Source organism: Chiloscyllium plagiosum, unplaced genomic scaffold (assembly GCF_037043375.1).
Source record: "Chiloscyllium plagiosum isolate Xiang-an unplaced genomic scaffold, Cpla_swu_hap1 HiC_scaffold_6, whole genome shotgun sequence".
NCBI classification, from domain to species: Eukaryota; Metazoa; Chordata; class Chondrichthyes; order Orectolobiformes; family Hemiscylliidae; genus Chiloscyllium; species Chiloscyllium plagiosum.
In genome coordinates, this window is record NW_028270144.1 from 85,314,531 (window position 1) to 85,337,268 (window position 22,738).

Here is a 22,738-nt window from a genome sequence, read left to right on the forward strand (position 1 = left end):
ACGAAGGACCCGATACCCAGCAGGAGCAAAACCAATGTAGAGTACAAAATCCCATGCAAGGACTTGTTTTAAAAAATTCTCAAGGTCAGGTTCGTAGGAGAGTAGTCTGACACAGAACAAACGACCAAGAGGCGAGTCTGCTAGAATATGAGCATTTTATTCCCCGCAGCGTCGCCACAACCAGGTCTCATGCTTACAACGGGTCTGGCTTATACTCACTCTACATGTTACCGGAACTGGGAGCCGTCAGTTCTCGTAGAGCGGTTGCCAACAACCCACGCTCGGCGGTTAAACGTAACCCCGGAGCAGACTCACCGAACTGGAGACTTTTCCAGCTGATATACTCTTTTCCAGATATAAACATTCATGTGAACAGCAGAGCAAGGCTAAAAAACACATTCCATTCTGGTTACATACAGATAAGAAGATTCACACGGGGAGGTGTGTAATAAGATTCACACGGGACTAAGCAACACCTCCATTCCGGTTAGATTCACACATGTATTGGGACATAATTTTTAACCGTTTCACCACAGGACTGCACAAAACACTACATAGGACAAACAGGAAGACAGCTAACGATCCGCATCCATGAACACCAACTAGCCACAAAACGACATTAGCAGCTATCCTTAGTAGCCACACACTCAGATGACAAGCAACATGAGTGCGACTGGGACAACACTACTATTATAGGACAAGCCAAATAGAGAACAGCCAGGGAATTCCTAGAGGCATGGCACTCATCCACAGATTCAATCAATAAGCACATCGACCTGGACCCAATATACCAGCCACTGCAGCGGACAGCTGGAACTGACAACCGGAAGTGGCAGGTACAAATCACTATAAATGCCGGAGGAAACATCACAGAAGCACTTCACAGGAGGGTCCCAAGCACTGAGGATGTTACCTAGACAGGGGATGAAACGTCTGCAACACAAATTCCCAGCTCGGCGAACAGAACCATAACAACGAGCACCCGAGCTACAAATCTTCTCCCAAACTTTCAACTAAATACTTCTGGTTTAGAACTTTCAAACTAGAATCCTTACACTAACCTAACTGTTCTAAAATTAACTACTTTCTCTAGGAGAAACTGCTCTACACATTTAATTTCAACTAGATTTCTGCCAGCTGTCAACAAAAGCTTTCAAAGCTATTGACTTCCTCCTCAAGCAAAATAAATATTCCTGATTCTTCCAAACAGAAAGCAAGCCCTAGTTATATGACTAGCCAGAACAGTTGACCCAATATAATTCAACTGAAGACCATCCAAACAATGCAGCTCTGAATTCCCTGGCGGTGATACCAATTCCCCATGAATCAGGGCCCACATATCCTACATCAATGGAATTTGCTCAATGGAACTAACGTCTTATTTTATTTAGCCTGCAATTTGCTTATAACACAGGTAGTAATCCAGAGATTATCACTTTTGTAGCTCTGTTTTAAATTAGTCCCAATCTGCTCACAGAAACAGAGACACAGAGTCGCAGTCAGCCTTTCGGGAGTTTGAGCAGAGACTGATCTGTCATTTAATATAATCACTCCATATTCATGATTTCTCCCCATACCTCGATGACTTGTAACTAAAAACATCTCTTTCTTGAAGATACTCACCCTCACCTTGGCCTCCACAGCCTTCTGCAGGTTCACTGACCTTTGAGTGAAGGAAGTTTTCATTTCAGTCCTTAAGATGGTGACCCCAGTTCTAGACTTCCTAACCAGGGAAAACATCCTTCCTGCATCTCGTCTGTCCAGTTGGAATTTTATGTAACTAAAATTAATTAAAGTCACATACCCTCTATCCTGAATACAGGCCTGGTTGAACAGTCCTGTCACCCCAGGATCAGCACAGTGTACCTCTGCTGTACTTCCTTTATAGGAAGTATATCCTCTTAGGTAGGCAGACCAAAACTGCATGCAATACTCCAGGTGCAGTCTCACCAAGACCCTGTATAACTATCCCTGCTTCTGAATTCGATCTCTCTTGCAATGAAGCCTCATATAACATATGCTTTCCTAAATGCTTGCTGCTCTTGACTCTTTACTTTCATTTACTGCTGTACAAGAACACCCAGATCCCTTTATACATCCAAATTTCCTCAATAATCACAAAGTAATATTCTGTTTTCACATTGAAGTGCATGACTTCACATTTAGCCACGCTTGGTCCACTCACACAACTTATCTAAATCATTTGAAGCCTTCTTGTACCCTTCTCAGTCTTCAGCAAACTTGGAAATATTGCATTTGGTTCCCTCATCCAGGTCATTTATGTAGCTCGGGTCCAAACATTGACTCTTGTGGTGCACTACTAGTCAATGCCTGCCACCTGGACAAAACAACATTTATTCCCACTGTGTTCCTGCCAGCCAAGCTATTCGCAATCATGCTAATATAGTATTCCCTATCCCATGTGTTTTATTTTTAAAAACCTTCTGAACAAATCCAAAAATGCCACATCCATTGGTTGTCCCTTGTCTATTGTACCAATTACATCCTCAAAAGACTAAGTAATCAGTTAATCTTGAGTTACTTTATATAAATTCTTCTGGGTTTGTCTAGTCTCAACACTTTCCAAGTGTTCTGTTTTTCAGTCCTTTTTAATACACTCTTGCATTTTCCTCCCATTATTGATGTTAGATTAACTGGTCTATAATTCCCTGTTTTTCTCTCCCATCCTTTTTAAATAGTGGGCTTACATTAACTACCACGCAACCTATAGGAACTGCTCAAGTGTACAGAATTTTGGAAGATAACACTAACGTGTCTAATATTATCAGGATCACCTCCTTTAGTATTGTAGTATGTAGGTTATCAGGTCATGGTAATTTGTCAACCTTAACCCCCTTACATTTCCCTAGCAGGATTCCTTTCTCATTGCACAGTAATTGGTTTGTTTTCTGGTTGTTCCCTCAACATATTGGTCTTTAAAAAAGTCATATGCACACCTAGGAAACCCTCCTCCACAATACCATTGTTCTTTGTCTTGTGAAAATTATATGCAAATTAGTCAGCCATGATTACAGTTGCACCCACATTGCATGCATCTGATTTCTTGCCTCATGTCCTCACTTACGTCTCCAACATTATTTAGAGACCCATGGACAATCCCTAACTTTTATGGGGCTCCTAATTTCTTTCCATGCAAATTTCACATCCTGATTTTGAGCCAATAGCCTTCCTCACTATACTTTGATTTCCTTGGTTACTAACAATGATAAACTACCTCCAGTCGCTTTTTCATCTCTCTTTCCTAAATAATGAAAACTCCTGGAACTACAGTTCCTAACCTCAATCATCCTGCAGCTATATCTGTAATTGAAACAATATCTTAACCATTTATATCTATTTGAGTTAATTCATTTACTTTGTGATTACTCCACACATTAAGCCACAAAGCATTTAGAATTTGTCTTTTTAATCTTGTTAGCCATCATAGCTTTCCAATGTTTCTTCTGCCTTCCACTTTTATTTCTTACCTTTCTATGTTTTGTTTCTCCCCACTTTGGTTCCTAAACCCCTGTCATTTGAGTTTAAAGTTTTCCAACAGCACTAGAACCATCACACCCACCCCGAACCCAGAAAACTCCAGGTAACTTACTGCTTCCTTGAGGTGTTACTGTGATCTGGAGGCTGAACTGCAAATACTGATGAGTTGAAATTCAAAATACAGACATGTATAGCAAACAGATTTACTGCCAGATTACATGTATCCAGAATCATAAAGCATCACCTTCCCTATTATCTTTGTGTTAATTTATTATTCGATTTCATTCTCCTAAAGCTGTTGGCCCAAAGACGGTGATCCCTCCCCCATGATGCTTCATAATGGATTTGTTACTCTCCTCTCCACTGCTTTATATTCCTTGATTGTAGATGCTGCCAATCCATGGGCTGCTTTCTCCTGGATGGTCTTGAGTTTAGAGTGTTGTTGAGTTTAAGTAAGTGTGTTCATTCACTTGTGCTTTATAAACATCACACAAGCTTTGGAAAAATAGGTGGACAAGTTGTTTCCACTGAATTTCAGCCTCTGATCTGCTCTTGTAAGCCACAGCATTTTATATAGCTCACCCAGTTCAGTAATGAGTCAATAGTAATCCCCAGAAATTTGATATGGGGCATTCAGTAATAGCAATGGTGCTGAGCATTAAGGGGTGATTGTTGGCTTGTCCTTTTATTGGAGATGGACTGATGAAGCTTGGATTTACTTCCCACTTATCAAAATTGCCATGTTATCTATGGATGCATGTGGACACAGACTGTTTCAGTATCTGAGGAGTTGCAAATAGTGCTGAACTTTGCGCAGTGAAACTTACTGATGTCTGACTTTATGATGTTGGGAATGTCATTGAAGTGACTACTAGTGTTTGGATCTATGACACTAATCTGAGGAACTCCTCTAGTGCTGTACTGGGGCTGAGATGACTGGCCTTTAACAACCACAACCATCACCATCTTCCTTTGGGCTAGTTATGGCTGAAAACAAAAGACAAAGTGGAGGCTGTCCCCATCCCTCCCACTCAAACTCCAATAACTTACCAAGGGTCCTTGATACCACCCTTAGTCAAATGCTGTCTTGACATCAAGGATAGTTATTCTCACCACAACTGAAACATACATGGTCATTAGATAGAATGGCTATCTTACCTGTCAACTGAAGAATGTACCCCCAAGTTAAGTAACTTCGGATGCATTTTAGATCTAGAACGTTAACTTTCTTTCTCCCTAGAGGAAATGCCTGTTAAACTAAACATCTGGAATCATTGGTTAATAGCAACTCACTTGTATTAGTTTTGCACAGAGGATCAACATTTGTTGTGTTTTCTAAAATTTAAGTAAAATTGTTCTGTTTTGTGTAATTTTGTAGCATAGCAGTTCTCCAGGAGTTACATAAATAGTGCTGTGTGTCCTTAATTTCTCAAAGTGAGATGCAAGTAGAATCTGCAGGACAGAGCACACGAAACATCGAGTACTCATCTCTTCTCCCTCCCAAAACAATACTTACTGAGACAGGTAGTAGAATCCGGTTCTAAATAATTGTTTTGGGCAGTTATTAAATGATTTAATTCTGGTCCTATTTTTCACTGCAGCTAAAAGTTCACATGTTATAAATGCCATTTAAAAATGATGTAACAAACAAGAATATTTAGAGGAACTTTTAATTAAAAAAAGAATTTAGATATATTCAAGTCATTGAAACAAAGTGTCAAATTACTTCAAAAAATAACAAAGGCACTTTTTGGAAGTATAAAGCAATTGCAGGATAAGAATACATACATGGAATTGAGATCAATGCAAATAGAATAGTTTGAGTGTGGAGATACTTTCCTGTTTTTGGAACAATTAAATTCCTTTTAAATTAGGGGCAATCAAATGATTTCTGTGAGTGGACTCACTTTGAGATTAATGTTATTACTTGAAGTATGAAAGTAGCGCATATTATTGAAATAGTACTACATCACTATGATGTAGGAATAGGCCATCTGACCCTTCTACTGCCATTCAGTAAGATCATAGCTGAACTTTTTATGGACTCAGCTCCACTTACCTGTGCTCTCACAGTATTCCTTAATTCCTTTATTGTTCAAAAAAAAAATCCAACTTAGCTTTAAAAACATTTACTGAACTACTTCACTGGGCAAGGAATTCTATAGATTTACAGCCCTCTGGGTGAAGAAGTTCCTTCTCAATTCAGTCCTAAATCTGTTCTTTCTAAACTTGAGGCTATGCCCTCTTGTCCTAGTTTCACCTGCCAGTGGAAACATCATCTCTACTTCTACCTTATCTATTTCCTTCATAACTTTATATGGTTTCTATAAGATCTCCCCTCATTCTTCTGAGTTCTAATGAACATAATCCCAGTCTACTCAGTCTCTCCTCATAAGCCAACGCTCTCAACTGCAAAATTAACCCAGTGAACCTCCTCTGCACCCTTTCTAGTGCCTGTACATCATTTCTCACTTAAGGAGACCAAATCTCCACGCAGTACTCCAGGTGCAGCCTCATCAGCACCTTTTGCAACTACAACATAACCTCCCTGCTTTTAAACTCAATCCCTTTTGCAATGAAGGACAAAATTCCATTTACCTTCCTAATTATTGGTTGTTTCTGCAGACCAACCCTCTATAATTCATACACAATGACACCCAGGTCCCTCTGCATAGCAGCATACTGCAACTTTTTACTGTTACACCTACCAAAATGGATGACTTCATATTTATTAACATTGTATTCCATTTGCCAGATCTTTGCCCATCACTTAAAGTATCTATGTTCCTCTGCAAAGTTTCACAGTCCTTTGCACACATTGCCCTGCCACTCATCTTAATGTCATCTGCAAACTTTGACACACATGGTCCCCAACTCCAAATCATCTTGGTAAATTGTGAATAATTTCAGTCCCAACACCGATCCGAGGCACACCATTAGTTATTGATTGCCAACCAGAATAGCACTCATTTATCCCCACTCTTTGCTTCCTGTTGGTCAACCAATCCTCTATCCATGCTAATACTTTACCTGTAACGCCATGCATCCTTATCTGATGCAGCGGCCTCTTGTGCAGCACCTTGGCAAAGTCCTTTTGGAAATCTAGGTACATCACATCCACTGGGTCACCGTTGTCCACCTTGCTTGTGATGTCTTTGTAGACTTCCAAAAGATTTGTTAAGCATGACCTGCTCTTCATGAACCCATGCTGCGTCTGCCCAATGGGACAATTTCTATCTAGATGCCTTGCTAGTCCTTCATTGATAACAGACTCAAGCATCTTCCCCACTTAGAGGTTAAGCTAACCGGTCTATAATTCCTCATCTTTTGTCTACGTTCCTTTTTAGACAGTGGTGTCACATTTGCTGTTTTCCAATCTGCTGGGACTGCCCCGGTGTCCAGTGAATTTTGGAAAATTACTACAAGTGCACTTGCTATTTCTCCTACCATCTCTCTTAGTACCCTGGGATGCATTCCATCAGGGCCAGGAGATTGGTCTATCCTTAACTCCATTAGCTTGTCCAATGCTACCTCTTGCTTAATAATGATTGTTTCCAGGTCCTCAACTACCTTCGTGTCTGTCAATTACTGGCATGTTATTAGTGTCCTCCACTGTGAAGACCGATATACAATACCTGTTCAATGCCTTGGCCATTTCATCATATCCCATAACTAAATGCCCCCTCTCATCCTTGAAAAGACCAATATTTACTTTAGCCACTCTTTCGTTTTATATATTTATAGAAACTTTTGCTATCTGTCTTTATATTCTGTTAGTTTTTGTTTTCTCCTGTTCTTTCTTACTTTTCTTTATAGCTCTTTTCATGGCTTTCTGTTGACCTTTAAAAGTTTTCCCAATCTAATTTCCTGCTATTCTTGGCCACTTTATATGCCTTCTCTTTCAATTTGATAGCCTCCCTTATTTCCTGAGACACCCATGGCAGATTACCCCTTTTCTTACAGCCCTTCCTTTTCACTAGAACATACTTTTGCTGAGCACTTTGAAAAATTTCTTTGGAAATCCTCCACTGCTCGTCAACTGTCCTACCATAAAATCTGTTTCCAGTCTACTTTAGCCAAGTCCTCTTTTACATTGGGCATGTATATTTGTCCTCAAAATGAAGATATGTAGTAGTTTCTTATTGGTTGGCTTAAAAAGGTTTCTGAAACATCTGTATCTCAAACTCAAACCACAAACTGTGACTTACAGGAATCACAACTGCAGCCAAAAAAAAAAATCTAACCTCAAGCAATCAATACACTGAAATTAAAAAAAAAGTTATTCTAAAACCTAGATGGCTAACTCAAAAAGAAGAGGGAAAATACAGTGGGAAATAATCTTGTTTGCAACAGACAAGCTTTGAGGAAAATAGCTAGATTTAGCACTTGCAACACACAACTAATCTATGATCATGAATACATTCATAATTTAAACTCTACCTTTATATGCCTGACTTCAGAATGTAACTCATGAAGGATCTTTTTTGGAGCTTCTTCTTCATGATCTTCATGAGATGGAAATAAAACATACATTTAGGTTTCTTCAGATTGATCAGAAAAATTCAAAGCTAAAGTTAAATAATATATTAAAATCAGCACCAGAAGACGTGTATATGCAGAGTACTGTTCGGTAGCAACTGAAATTTTAGCCAGAGAGGAAGCTTTATGCAAAATATTTCCTATAACTAACAGTTTCAAAACATTTTAGAAAACACAACCAAGGTGCACATGGCACACAGATACAACTTTTAGGATTGCATCATTTTAGTAGAATTGATTACCTTCCCATTACAATAGTGCATTAACTGTTAATTTACCAACTTACCAGACTCATTATTCAAAGCATGATCAAGATATTTGGTTTCGTTCTCCAAATTTATTGCAAGTGTCCTCAACTTGGTGAAGAAATTATGTATAGGATCCATTAAAACTATTTAAAAAAAGTGAAAACAATCTTGATAGAAACAAGTTGACATAGCATCAGAATTTCAGCTTTTGAAAAATAATGAAACCTAGAGTTAACACCTACAAATTTCTCACCAATGAAATCTGCAGTCACATCATACATTTTTACGCTTCGCAGATTCATAAAACAAAAGATTAGGACATTTAAACAGACTTATGTTGTTAATTGCTTTCCTGAAAGCTACTTCAACATTTAAATAATTTATAACCCCACCTTGCCTTAGTTTACAGAAGTACACCACCCACCTAGAGATCCACAGACCGTTATCCATGCGATTCACCATCCTTTAACAGACACTTTATTCATTTCACTGACACTCATGTTCCACCAAATCTAGGTTTTTGCTAGCAATTCCTTTACTGTCCACAGACTGCACCATACTTCCAATTCCACTTTTTTCTTCCAATTATAAATATCTTTCCTCCGAACCATTTTACACTCCTGCCTTTATTCCACCCTTCTTGCCATCCATTCCCCAGTATCTTTAACACCATTTATACACAAGTATTGTTGTTAATAAAGTAATTCTTGTTTATATTACAATATTTTAAATATTTGGCTGCCTTAAGTAAAACTGGCACCAAGGGGCAAAGGGACACAGTCAGAATTGGCTGTCAACACCAACCAATTTGGCACAAAAACAACAATCAACAAGACTGAATATCAGTTAGTTCCAAACTGCAAATGTAATAAAAGATTTCCTGTTAGGTGTGTCAATATTGGTCACTCCCATAAGACTATTGAAGGTTTCTGCACTTACAGTTCTCCAATCTTTCAGAAGACAGGAACAGTTAGCATGACAGCCAGATATATTGGTTGATTAATAAAATAACAGTCAAAGCATTCCAATTTGCAACAGTGAAATTCATTTTCCCATCAAAACTTATGTGATAGAGCATTCTGTTCATTGTGTTTTTAAAATAGGCTTTTTTTTTGTGTTTCAATTCTCACCGTGTCCCTTTCACCCATATTCACAGAGTCAGGTGAGATCTTAATTTTAAGATTTGCATTTTGGTTTACAAATTTTTCCAAGCCTTACTCCTTTGCTGTACTCTCCTTCAGACCTACAACCAATGTTCCCTCTAAGCCGTGTGGCCATGCTCAAAGGTTCCATGATAGATGGGCCAAAACATCAAGCTGCTGTCGCATACAGATCTCAGAAGTCCGCACAGCAGAAAACAGAATTGGTGTGATGGTGGGAGATAAAAAGGCAAGTATTACATTTCTTTCAATTGCATGAAAGGGGTGTGGGTCTACGTGTGTTGAGGATAACACAGAAGTGAACAAAGGGTTCAGAGGGAATAGTCAAAATACTGATGGAGACAAGGGGAAGAAATGTTATTTGTGGCAGTGTTATGCTGGAGATGGCAGAAAAGGCAAACAATGATCCTTTGACTAGAGTAGTCTATGGGATGGAAGGTGAGTGAAAAGAACCCCATCATGGTCCTGACAGGTATGCGAAGTGGGACAGACTTGGTTGAGGGCTCTGTCAACCACAGTGGGCAATTCATTATTGAGGAAAAAGGAAAACATGTCATCAGCACCATCATGGAAAGGGTATCACAGAACAGGTGAAACAGATGCAGAAACTGGGAAAATACCATTGAGAATACATGTGAATATATGTAAATGAAGTAGTTAGGAAGTCATTAGGTTTGTGATAACTTTTAATGGACATCCTATGCCCATAAATGGGGACAAGAAACCAAGGAAGGGATGAGGGTGGGTCAAATTAGAGATGGAACTACAGAAGGTGGAAGTGAATGCAAAAAAACTTGACTAATTTTTCCAGAGATCAGGAAGTGGCACATTAGTACAGAAAACCAGAAAAAAAAAAATGTTATGGGGGCTTTTACCACCAATGCCAAATGGTATCTATGAGCTATGTACTGCAGCACCTCACCATGCCTACTTTGAGAGTGCTTTCCCAAAATCACAACCTTTAGACAACAGGCATAAGAAATGAATGGGAACTATCACCTACTGGCTTCCCCCTCAAGTTACGTATTACCCTGAATTAGAAGTACAGTCAGTTCCTTTATAATGTGATGACTGCATTCTTGTGCAACCCAACATTTTAGAAAAATCACACTTTAGAAACAGCGCTTAAAGCATTGGCCCTGTAATTGCGTTACAACCAACACACATTTTAGAAGTTTGCGCTTTAGAAACAGTGTCCCCAATTCATCAATCACATTATAACAGAACTACCTTGTATATCACTTCTCCTCCAGTCACTGGGTCATTAACCTGAAATTTTCTTTCCTACTGCATGGTGGAGTACCTTCTCAGATTGACTGGTGTTCAAGGCAGTAGCTCAGCAATTAGATAGTGCCAATAAATATGTCAGCTTTAACAGTGGCACCCATATCTCATGAAAAAATAAGAACCCTTCAAGCTCTGGTATTATTATGGTGATTCTGCACTGCCTTCCAAAGTCATTTTTTTCTGAAGTTGTGTGTGTAAAGCTAAACAAGCACACCACATGGAATCTGACCAAGGCCCCATAAAAATCATCTTTAATCTGTTTTGAATCCTAACAACTCAAAAGGCTAAGGGCTTATGTCCAAAACATGGACTCTTCTGCTCCTCAGCTGCTGTCTGACCTACTGAGCTTTTCCAGTACCACTCTTTGTGACTCTGATCTCCAGCATCTACAGTCCTCACATTCTTCTAATATTTCACATGCCAATTTTGACTACATTTTGTACTTGTGCACAAGATGTTATTGATTGTGAAAATGGATACCCAAAATTCCCTTTCTCTCCACTAAGAAAATATTTCATTTTCTCTTTATGATTTAAAATGAATGACATTGTAATCTTCTTAGATTGAACTCCAGCTACCAATTCCATTCACTCACTGAATTTGTTTTGGTCATTTCCCATCATCTTCCAACCACACACACACAAAACTTGTGAAAGTGTCAATTCTGGCTCAGTCAGTAATTGTCATTTTTTCCTCAGAATCAGAAGACTGAATTCAAGGCACACTCCAGAAACTTGAAAACAAAGTCTGTTTAGAATCTTGTGTAATACTGAGGGACTCCTTCTAATCAGCCATCTCAACCAGCCTCTATTGAAATCCCTTAGCACTATTTCTTTGTATTCAACGGGTGCCCTGGCCAATATTTGTCAGCCAACCATCATCATGAGATATCTTGTTAGTATCACAGCCCTGTTTGTGGACCTTGGTGTGCACGAATTGACTATCATATTTCCTATATTAACAATAGCGACAACTGTTTAAAAGTAATTTATTTTGCTGTATACCTTTTTAGCATTTCCGAAGGGCTGAAAGCTATTCTACAATTGCAAGTATTTCTCCTATTATACCTCCTAACTTAATGTAATCTGTTGATTGAGGTATATTTCTACATTTAGACCCAGATCACAAAATTACCACCTATGCACTCAACATTAAATAATCGGCGCATAGTAACTAACAACACAAGCTCCGACTAAGGGGTGTTCATTTATAGCAGTTTCTGTTTTAGTTTCAGCAGTGGGAAGGCTCCAATGAAAAAGGATAAACAACCTCCGCCCATCTTAACCGTAGCTTCCATTCCTGGGTTTGGTGACCATTATACTTTAGGGCAAGTTAAAACACAGGAGCATGATAACCACGAATCTTCATTTACATTCTAGAGACCTGACTCCAGGACGGGAACCATTTAAGAACAGCTCAATATTACCTAAGAGGTAAAAACAATGACTGCAGATGCTGGAAACCAGATTCTGGATCAGTGGTGCTGGAAGAGCACAGCAGTTCGGGCAGCATCCAACGAGCAGCGAAATCGACGTTTCGGGCAAAAGCCCTTCATCAGGAATAAAGGCAGTAAGCCTGAAGCGTGGAGAGATAAGCTGGGGGGGGGGGAAAAGAGAGAGAGTAGCATAGAGTACAATGGGTGAGTGGGGGAGGAGATGAAGGTGGTAGGTCAGGGACGAGAGGGTGGAGTGGATAGGTGGAAAAGGAGCTAGACAGGACGGACAAGTCCGGACAAGTCATGGGGACAGTGCTGAGCTGGAAGTTTGAAACTAGGATGAGGTGGGAGAAGGGGAAATGAGGAAGCTGAAGTCCACATTGATGCCCTGGTGTTGAAGTGTTCAGAGGCGGAAGATGAGGCGTTCTTCCTCCAGGCGTCTGGTGGTGAGGGAGCGGCGGTGAAGAAGGCCCAGGACCTCCATGTCCTCGGCAGAGTGGGAGGTGGAGTTGAAATGGTGGGCCACGGGGTGGTGTGGTTGTTTGGTGCGGGTGTCTCGGAGATGTTCCCTAAAGCGCTCTGCTAGGAGGCACCCAGTCTCCCCAATGTAGAGGAGACCGCATCGGGAGCAACGGATACAATAAATGATATTAGTGGATGTGCAGGTAAAACTTTGATGGATGTAGAAGGCTCCTTTAGGGCCTTGTATAGAGGTGAGGGAGGAGGTGTGTGCACAGGTTTTACAGTTCCTGCACTGGCAGGGGAAAGTGCCAGGATGGGAGGGTGGGTCGTAGGGGGGCGTGGACCTGACCAGGTAGTCACGGAGGGAACGGTCTTTGCGGAAGGCGGAAAGGGGTGGGCATATCCCTGGTGGTGGGGTCTTTTTGGAGGTGGCGGAAATGTCGGTGGATGATTTGGTTTATGCGAAGGTTTGTAGGGTAAAAGGTGAGCACCAGGGGCGTTCTATCCTTGTTACGGTTGGAGGGGTGAGGTCTGAGGGCGGAGATGCAGGATGTGGACGAGATGCGTTGGAGGGCATCTTTAACCACGTGGGAAGGGAAATTGCGGTCTCTAAAGAAGGAGGCCATCTGGTGTGTTCTATGGTGGAACTGGTCCTCCTGGGAGCAGATAAGGCGGAGGGGGAGGAATTGGGAATACTGGATGGCATTTTTGCAAGAGATGGGGTGGGAAGAGGTGTAATCCAGGTAGCTGTGGGAGTCGGTGGGTTTGTAAAAAATGTCAGTGTCAAGTCGGTCGTCACTAATGGAGATGGAGAGGTCCAGTAAGGGGAGGGAGGTGTCAGAGATGGTCCAGGTAAATTTAAGGTCAGGGTGGAATGTGTTGGTGAAGTTGATGAATTGCTCAACCTCCTCGCAGGAGCACGAGGTGGCGCCAATGCAGTCATCAATGTAGCGAAGGAAGAGGTGGGGAGTGGTGCCGGTGTAATTACGGAAGATCAACTGTTCTACGTAGCCAACAAAGAGACAGGCATAGTTGGAGCCCATACATGTGCCCATGGCTACACCTTTGGTCATCCGCCGACATTTCTGCCACCTCCAAAAAGACCCCACCACCAGGGATATATTTACCTCCCCACCCCTTTCCACCTTCCGCAAAGACTGTTCCCTCCGTGACTACCTGGTCAGGTCCACGCCCCCCTCCCCCACGACCCCCCTCCCCCACGACCCACCCTCCCATCCTGGCACTTTTCCCTGCCACTGCAGGAACTGTAAAACCTGGACCCACACCTCCTCCCACACCTCTATACAAGGCCCTAAAGGAGCCTTCCACATCCATCAAAGTTTTACATGCACATCCACTAATATAATTTATTGTATCCATTGCTCCCGATGCGGTCTCCTCTACATTGGGGAGACTGGGGGCCTCCTAGCAGAGCGCTTTAGGGAACATCTCCGAGACACCCACACCAATCAACCACACCGCCCCGTGGCCCAACATTTCAACTCCCCCTCCCACTCTGCCGAGGACATGGAGATCCTGGGCCTCCTTCACCGCCGCTCCCTCACCACCAGACGCCTGGAGGAAGAACACCTCATCTTCCGCCTCAGAACACTTCAACCCCAGGGCATCAATATGGACTTCAACAGCTTCCTCATTTCCCCTTCCCCCACCGCATCCTAGTTTCAAACTTCCAGCTCAGCACTGTCCCCATGACTTGTCCGACCTGCCTCACTCCTTTTCCACCTATCCACTCCACCCTCTCCTCCCTGACCTATCACCTTAATCCCCTCCCCCACTCACCCATTGTACTCTATGCTACTTTCTCCCCACCCCCACCCTCCTCTAGCTTATCTCTCCACGCTTCAGGCTCACTGCCTTTATTCCTGATGAAGGGCTTTTGCCCGAAACGTCGATTTCGCTGCTCGTTGGATGCTGCCTGAACTGCTGTGCTCTTCCAGCACCACTAATCCAGAATCAATATTACCTGAGCCCATCCACCAACCGTTCCTTCTTGAAACATCTTCCATTACCAAATGTTGTAAAAAGTTAGCACACTGCCATAAACAACTATTGTACCCACAGAAATCAAATGACGATATCTTATCGCTTTTACCTTTTAATACCCCAGCAATAAAACTCACTAACGTTTAAAGTCGCCACCGAAACAATTGGTTCCTACTGAGACCTCGCGCCACTCAATTTAAAATCGGCTTCAAGAACGGGTCCCATTAACTGCGCATGCGCATACACCATACATCGCAACGGTCTGTTAACAGCACATGCGCAATCACCATCTTACTTTGTCCCAGCCCCGGATGTTTACGATGATAGTACGTTTATTGTCTTCTCCTAAAAGGTCCACCACAATCACAAACCCAGAATGTGTGAAAACGGGCCTGCTACAAAATTATGACCTGGTTGATCTGTTTAATTTCAATAGTTTCCGTTATATTTAGTCTGGGAACGTTCAATTCCAACAAATGGAGAATTTTCAGAATCACGGTAAGCCCCGAAATAATTGTGAGACTTGTACTGAAGTAAAAAAAAATGGAAAAGCGGGTCTGATAGCATCTGTAGAAACAGACCTATTACATATAAATTTTATTTCTCTTCAACTCCACCAGTTTGCACTATTCCCAACCTACCTTTGGTGACCGCTTTGCAGAATATCTACGTTCTGCCCATAAGAAAGACCCTGAGCTTCCAGTTGCAAGCTACTTTTAACACATGAGGGCTCATGCCCGAAACGTCGATTCTCCTGCTCCTTGGATGCTGCCTGACCTGCTGCGCTTTTCCAGCAACACATTTTCAGCTCTGATCTCCAGCATCTGCAGTCCTCACTTTCTCCTATTTTTAACACATTTCTGTCTCAGGCTTGCTGCAGTGCTACAGCGAAGCTCGGCACACGCTGTAAGAACACCACCTCATTTTCCGCTTGGGTACCTGCAGCCCTCCAGTGTTTAGTTGGCGGGTTGGATCTGGGATGAGATTGGGGGAACGGGAGATGAAGAAATTGGTGAAATCGACGTTGATGCCGTGTGGTTCGAGGATCCCAAGGCAGAAGATGATGCATTCTTCCTCTAGGTGCCGGGTGGCTAGCATTTGGCAGTGGAGGAGGCCCAGGACTTGCATGTCCTTGGTGGAGTGGGTGGGGTTGTTTGGTGCGTTTGTCCCAGAGATGTTCTTTGAAATGTTCCACAAGTTGGCGTCCCGTCTCCCCAGTGTAGTGGAGACCCCCTGGTTCTCACTCTCCACCTCACCAATCTTTGGATACAGCACATCATCCTCTGCCACCTACAGTCAGACCCCACCACCACAGATATATTTCCCTCCTCACCACTATCAGCATCCTGCAGAGACCATTCCCTCTGCAAATCCCTCGTTAGAACATAGAACATAGAAGAATACAGCGCAGTACAGGCCCTTCGGCCCTCGATGTTGCGCCGATCCAAGCCCACCTAACCTACACTAGCCCACTATCCTCCATATGCCTATCCAATGCCCGCTTAAATGCCCATAATGAGGGAGAGTCCATCACTGCTACTGGCAGGGCATTCCATGAACTCACGACTCGCTGAGTAAAGAACCTACCCCTAACATCTGTCCTATACCTACCCCCCCTTAATTTAAAGCTATGCCCCCTTCGGCCCACGCAGGTCAGGCAGCACCCAAGGAGCAGGAAAATCGATGTTTCGGGTAAAAGCCCTTCATCAGGAACTTCATCTTTCCTGATGAAGGGCTTTTGCCCAAAACGTCGATTTTCCTGCTCCTCGGATGCTGCCTGACCTGCTGTGCTTTTCCAGCACCACTCTGATCTAAACTCTGGTTTCCAGCATCTGCAGTCCTCACTTTTGCCCTGTGTTCACCTCAGCCTACCTCATCTCCCCACCCAGAATCTTCCCCCAGTACTCCCCCATTTATCTGCAACTCCACTTTTTAAAAATTGTTTCTGCAAAAATGACAGCAAAACAAGCAATAAACAACAGTAAACAAAACCCTGACTACCGTCTGCACAGCACATACCTCCCCCAGAAATATAAAGAAAAAAATGACAAGCAAACATAATAAATATAAACAAATACAAAGCCCTCAACATAATAAATTAAACCAGCAGTAAGATAACTGCGTTAACAAAAGAAAAATGAAAAAAAGAGAAATAAATCGCCACAACAGAACATACCTCAGTCTGGAACAGTTAAAAAGCATATGAAAGAAGAGGTTCCAAATTTTTGTAAATTTGTTAGAGGAGCCAGATAAGGATAATCTAATCTTCTCTAAGAAAGTATGACACATCTCTAACCCAGTGTGTATGAATAGGCGGAATTAGGGATTTACATTTTAACACTATCAATCTTTTGGCCAATGTGGAATGAATGCTATCATGTTCGTTTTAGATGAAGAAAGATTAGGTAAAGAGGGTGACACCCCAAACAAAGCAGTAATAGCATTAGGAGTACGATTTTCACCAGGTACATTAGATAAGTTGTCAAAAATATCAGTCTAATATCTACTTAAAGAAGGACAAATTTAAATGGTAAATTATCTAGTGGGTATTCCCTGACAGGCTTATTGATAGCAAATATCTCACTTTTGTTAAGGTTCAATTTTTACCCAGGAATCTTTCAGTAAGATTCTAAAATTAAAAGTGCAGGACGAATGGAGAGAGGTAAGTTTGAGACAAATAGCAAAAGATCACCTGCATAGAGGGTAACCTTCAACTCCATACCATTTCTAGTAATGCCAGAGAAATCAGGGTGAATCTGTAGAGCAATAGACAAAAGTTCATTTACAAAGGCAAACAGCAGTGTCTTTATTGTCTAGTCGAACAATAAAGATAGAAATACTGAGGAACCTCGATTATCTGGCATTCGATTATCCATATTTCAGATTATTCAGACAAGATCGCAAGGTCCCAATGCTTTGCTGAACTGTGTTATCTAACATTCGATTATCCGAACATTCAATTATCCAAACAAAATACTCCCCGCCTGTGTCGTTTGGATAATTGAGGTTCTTCTGTAGTCAGAATTCATATTCCTAACAGAGGCCTGCAGTGATGCATAGAGTAGTTGATCCAGGAAATAAATTTTGCCCCAAATCCAAATTTCTCCAAAGTTAAAAAAAAATTCCATTCCACTCTATCAAAGGCTTCTTCAGCATCTAAAGATATCAAAGTCTCAGGGAGAGTGGATGGGGAAGAATTGGAGACAATATTAAATGCCCACCTAAGGCTAAAATAAAGTACCTGCTGCAAACGATTCCAGTTTGATCCAAGGATATGATAGATGGAAGGATGGTTTCTGAATGTCGGGGTAATAGCTTTGAACAATAATTTAAAGTTAACATTTAGCAGACTTCGAGGACAATATACACCACATAGTAAGGGATCTTTGCCTTTCTTTAAAAACAAAGAAATTGATGTCTGAGTTACAGTTTGAGGAAGAGAGCCAGAATTAAATGCTTCAACAAACACATTGACCATAAACATCACTAGCTTTTTCCAAAATGTCTTATAAAATTCGGCCAGAAAACCACTGGTTCCAGGGCTTTTACCACTTTGTAGTGATCGAGCCGCAGCCTCACGTTCTATTGCTGTGATTGGTTGTTCCAATTTTTTTGCCTCATTTTGATCAACAGTAGGAACATTAATCTTATCAAAAAAAGGTCTCAAAATCAGCAGAAGAACGTTCAGATGAATAAAGTGAAATGTAAAATTCCTTAAAAGTCTTGTTGATTTCTAATGGGTCAGACATGACACCTGAATTAGCCTTAATTTGTGGGATTAATTGGAATGAGAACATTTGGTGCAACTGATGTGCCAACAGTTTACTAGTTCTGTCTCTTTATTTATAAAATTTAAACCTAGAGTGAAGTAAAAGCTTGGTGGTATATTGTGACATTACAACATCATATTCAGCCTGTGGAGATATACGTTCTTTATATCCTTCTGGATACTTAGAGATTGCATAAAGAGAGTCTAATTAACACAGACGTTGTGTTAACCCTGCCAATTTCTCTTTCCTATGTTTATTCTTATGTGCTGCATAAGAAATTATTTCACCCCTGATGAACGCCTCCAGAGTTTCCCACATCAAGGAAGCTGTAACGTTTGGGGTTTTGTTAATTTTTGAAAAATCTATCCACTGAGACAAAATTAACAAAATCTTCCTCTAAGAGTAAGCGTGTCTTGAGACGCCAAGGTGGGTGTGTCTTCAGAAACTTCTGAAACCGGGCATTCATAGAGACAGATGCATGGTCTGAAAACACAATTGTATCATATTTACAACCAGAAATGGATGTGAGCAGTCTGTCATTTGCCAAGAAGAAAAGAATACATGTAAAAGTATGGTGGACATGTGAAAAAAAAAAATATTCCTTTTTAGAGGGGTTAAGAAACCGCCAGGGATCAACAGCATTAAACTCCTCCATAAAAGTCTAAATTATTTTAGCAGATTTGGATTGGGTACTCGGAATAGAGGAAGAACAGTCTAAGTGAGGATTCAACCAACAGTTAAAATCTCCTCCAAGATTAACTGGTGTGTAGATAAATCCGGTAACATTGAAAGGAACAGTTTGATAAAAGCCTCATCATCCCAGTTGGGAGCATAAACATTAGCCAAGATTACATCAATATCAAAAATCTGTCCAGTACAGTCAGAAATACTTTTAGCATGGATGAAAGGAATAGATTTATGTTAAAGAATAGCAATTCCTCTAGATCTGCTAGAAAAGGAGGAAGTATACACTTGTCTAATTCAATCTCGTTTCAACTTAGGACTGTCTAAATTTTTCAAGTAGACATCTTGTAAATAAATTATATGGGCATTAAATGGTGTAAATAATGTAGAACTTTACTGCGTTTAATTGGTATGTTCAGGCCTTTGCAATTCAGACTGGTAAATTTAATGTCCCCACCTACCAAGGATGTTGAAGCATTAAACTGTGTCATATGTAATGATCATACATAAAGTCCCAAATGTGCAATAATAGATAAACAAATGTAAACCTTGTGAAAGTGAGGTATGTGCCGCCCCCCCCGCCCCATCCCTATCAGAACAAAACAAACTCCACCCCCCATAGCAGTGTCTCCCCAAATGGAATACCTGCCCACCAACCCCTCCCAGCAGAAGCAGCCTCTAGATGGGTGCATGCTTTCTTCCCCCATAGCCAAAAAAAACCTGTTGTCTTTTGTAGCTCAAGCAAGCTACACATAGACCTTGGGAATGTAAAAATTAACTATACTAAAACTGTGATACAGAAATGAGTAAAAATATAAGTATAATAAAAATATAGACTATATATAGTTAAACAATTCTTTGGTACCAATAGTGCAAACTTTCAACAAAATAAAGTCTTGAGTAAGAAAATATGTTTTTAGCGAATAAAGTCAAATATAAGAAGAACACCAGATTCAAGTCCGTAAACACACATACTGTCCATCTTCATTTGCACAATGGGAAATGTAGCCTTTGTCCGTGGTAGCATAAAGCTAATAGCTAATCGGCTTAGTTAGGCCCAACCATCAATCTGGCCCTGGAACCGCAATCTTTTTAAGGTTTTTATTCACAAAGTCCGTAGTCTGACCTGGGTCATCAAGCCTATGAGTTAGGCTGCTCGGCAAGCTAATATGTAGTATCACTGGATAATGAAGGCCAAATTTAACGTTAGGATATGGGGTGAAATCCGGGAAAATGAATACTCTCTTTCCATTATATACAAGGGTGGAGGTATCTCCAGCATGGCATAGAATGTGATTTCTCACTTGAAACTAGTTCACCCTGACGACCATCAGGCGAGGTAACTCACCATCTTTCAGTTTAGCACAGTGTGCGATGGGCCCTATGCAACATGGGCTTAGCCTCAAGACTGAGCAGGTCCTGTAAAATTTGGGCCGTAGATTCTGTGGTGAGGACCTTCCAATCTGTTGGGTAAACCCATAAGTCGAATATTATTCCACCTGGAGCGGGCCTCCAAGTCTTCACATTTCTTAGTCAGAGACTCAACCATAGCAGATAATACACTAACATTAGCTTGGAGGCTAGCTATATGGTTATCATGTTCGTTGGCCGAACATTAAGTCCAAAATAGTCCCGCATTGTGAAGAAACCTTTTCCTCCAACAGCTTCAGAGCAGTTGTTACCTCCTTTTTAACTGTTTCTGAAATTATAGATTCAAACTTGATGATGATTTCAGCCCACATATCGTCCATCATGTCCTTAATAATACGTAGCATGGTTTCATTAGTTTTAAGCTTCTCTGGAGACTTGGGCTCAGGCAAATGGCACAACTTAGCACAACTGGACTTGAATGACTCGAATTTTGTTCGAGAAGTCGCTATTTGACAGGTAAACACAAGTTGTATTTTTAACAAAAATAGCCAAACTGAGTATAGAGGGTGTGTAACGACCAAATTTAAGAAACCAAATATATAAATTTACTACATCTCCAAGAAGCGACCCCAGACTATATCCTACGTCATCTGTTCTAACTGATGTGTGACCATGCTCTTAAATTTCAACGCCCCAAATCAGATGTTAAGCAGGTTTGTTTAAGGAATGGCAGTGATTGTGGATGCAGGCTAATGGCGAACAGTCTTGGCCCCGGGTTTCCCCTCAGCCCTATCTAGCCCAGACTGGTACCTGGTAGGCTGAAACTTTGGGCTGCTCCATGCGCATGGTACAGCACAACACTAAGTGCAGCCTCTCCTCCAGCTTGTGCTCCTCACTGGCTCTTGCTCCCCGTCGCTGCCGCTATTCCACCGCCTACGGCTGCTGAGCCCAAGCCCAAACTGGAGCAAGCTGCCAACTCAGCTTCCAGCCAGGCTCCCGACTTCTTGGAGCTTGGACCTTCTTTCAGATCCAGGTGGTTGTTGAACTCCTGGGCTCCAGCTGCTGCCGGGTCACGTTACATCATTTCTGGGAGCCTGCAGCTCCCCTTCTACTTACCTCCAGTCCAGAAGTAGGGTAACACCCAAAATGTTGAATTCTTCATCTCCTGATGTTGCCTGGCTTCCTGTGTCCTTCCAACCTCCTGCTTGTCTACCTTGTTATCACATATTCTGCCTCTACAAACTACCAATGTTAGCTGCTAACAGTCTCCATTAATAGCTATTCACCCTCCTAGCCAGATCATTATCCACTCTTTTGTCTGTCCAACTGTTCTTCTCTCTCTTTGGGCTCTATCCATGCCTATCGTTTACTCTTAACTCCCACCCCCATCCTATCTTCTGCATATAAACTAACATTTTCCTAACTATCATCAGTTCTGAGGAAGGGTTACCGGACCTGAAACATTAACTTTGATTTCTCTTCACAGATGCTGCCAGACCTGCTGAGCTTTTCCAGCAACCTCTGGTTTTGTTTCTGATTTGCAGCATCCGCAATTCTTTCAGTTTTCCTTTAATTACCATGATGTACACTAAGCTTGCAGAGATAAGGAACTCCAAAGATTCACAACATTTTGAGTGAAGAAATGTGTCCTTATCTCAGTCCTAAAAAGCTGATTCTGACTTTGTTTTCTTGACTCCCTAGATGTGGAAAACATTTTCTCTGCATCCACCATGTCAAACCCCTTAAGCATTTTGTTATGGATGGAGGAGCGATAATTTGAATTATGTTTCTTCCCTTCTCTCTGTAAGAAGAGTTATTTTTCCTTTCAATTGTCCCATTGGGCAGACGAAGCATGGGGTCATGACGGGCAGACCATGCTTAACAAATCTTTTGGAATTCTGTGAAAACATTAATAACAAGGTGGACAACGGGGACCCAGCGGATGTGGTGTACCTAGATTTCCAAAAGGCCTTCGACAAGTTGCTTCACAAGAGGCTGCTGCATCAGATAAAGATGCATGGCGTTACAGATAAAGTATTAGCCTGGATAGAGGATTGATTTACTAATAGGAAGCAAAGAGTGGGGATAAATGAGTGCTATTCTGACTGGCAATCAGTAACTAGTGGTGTGCCTCAGGGATCAGTTTTGGGACTGCAATTATTCACAATTTACCTAGATGATTTGGAGTTGGGGACCACGTGCAATGTGTTAACGTTTGCAGATGACATTAAGATGAGTGGCAGAGCAAAGTGTGCAAAGGACTATGAAACTTCGTAGAGG

At 41.5% G+C, this 22,738-nt stretch overlaps 1 protein-coding gene across 2 annotated transcripts in view; it reads right to left on the minus strand.

Annotated features, from left to right (window-relative positions):
- ska3 (spindle and kinetochore associated complex subunit 3) overlaps positions 1–14,848 on the minus strand; it is a 67,014-nt gene extending 52,166 nt beyond the window's left edge. The window contains exons 1-3 of one of the 2 annotated variants that reach the window (XM_043691928.2): positions 14,743–14,848; positions 8,324–8,428; positions 7,939–8,003 (exon numbers count right to left, since the gene is read on the minus strand). In XM_043691928.2, coding sequence (XP_043547863.2) covers positions 7,939–8,003; positions 8,324–8,423 — 165 coding nt within the window. In that variant the 5' untranslated portion in view covers positions 8,424–8,428; positions 14,743–14,848. The remainder of the gene's footprint in view (positions 1–7,938; positions 8,004–8,323; positions 8,429–14,742) is intronic. The other variant, XM_043691929.2, reaches the window with a different exon arrangement.
- Positions 14,849–22,738: the final 7,890 nt, after the last annotated feature.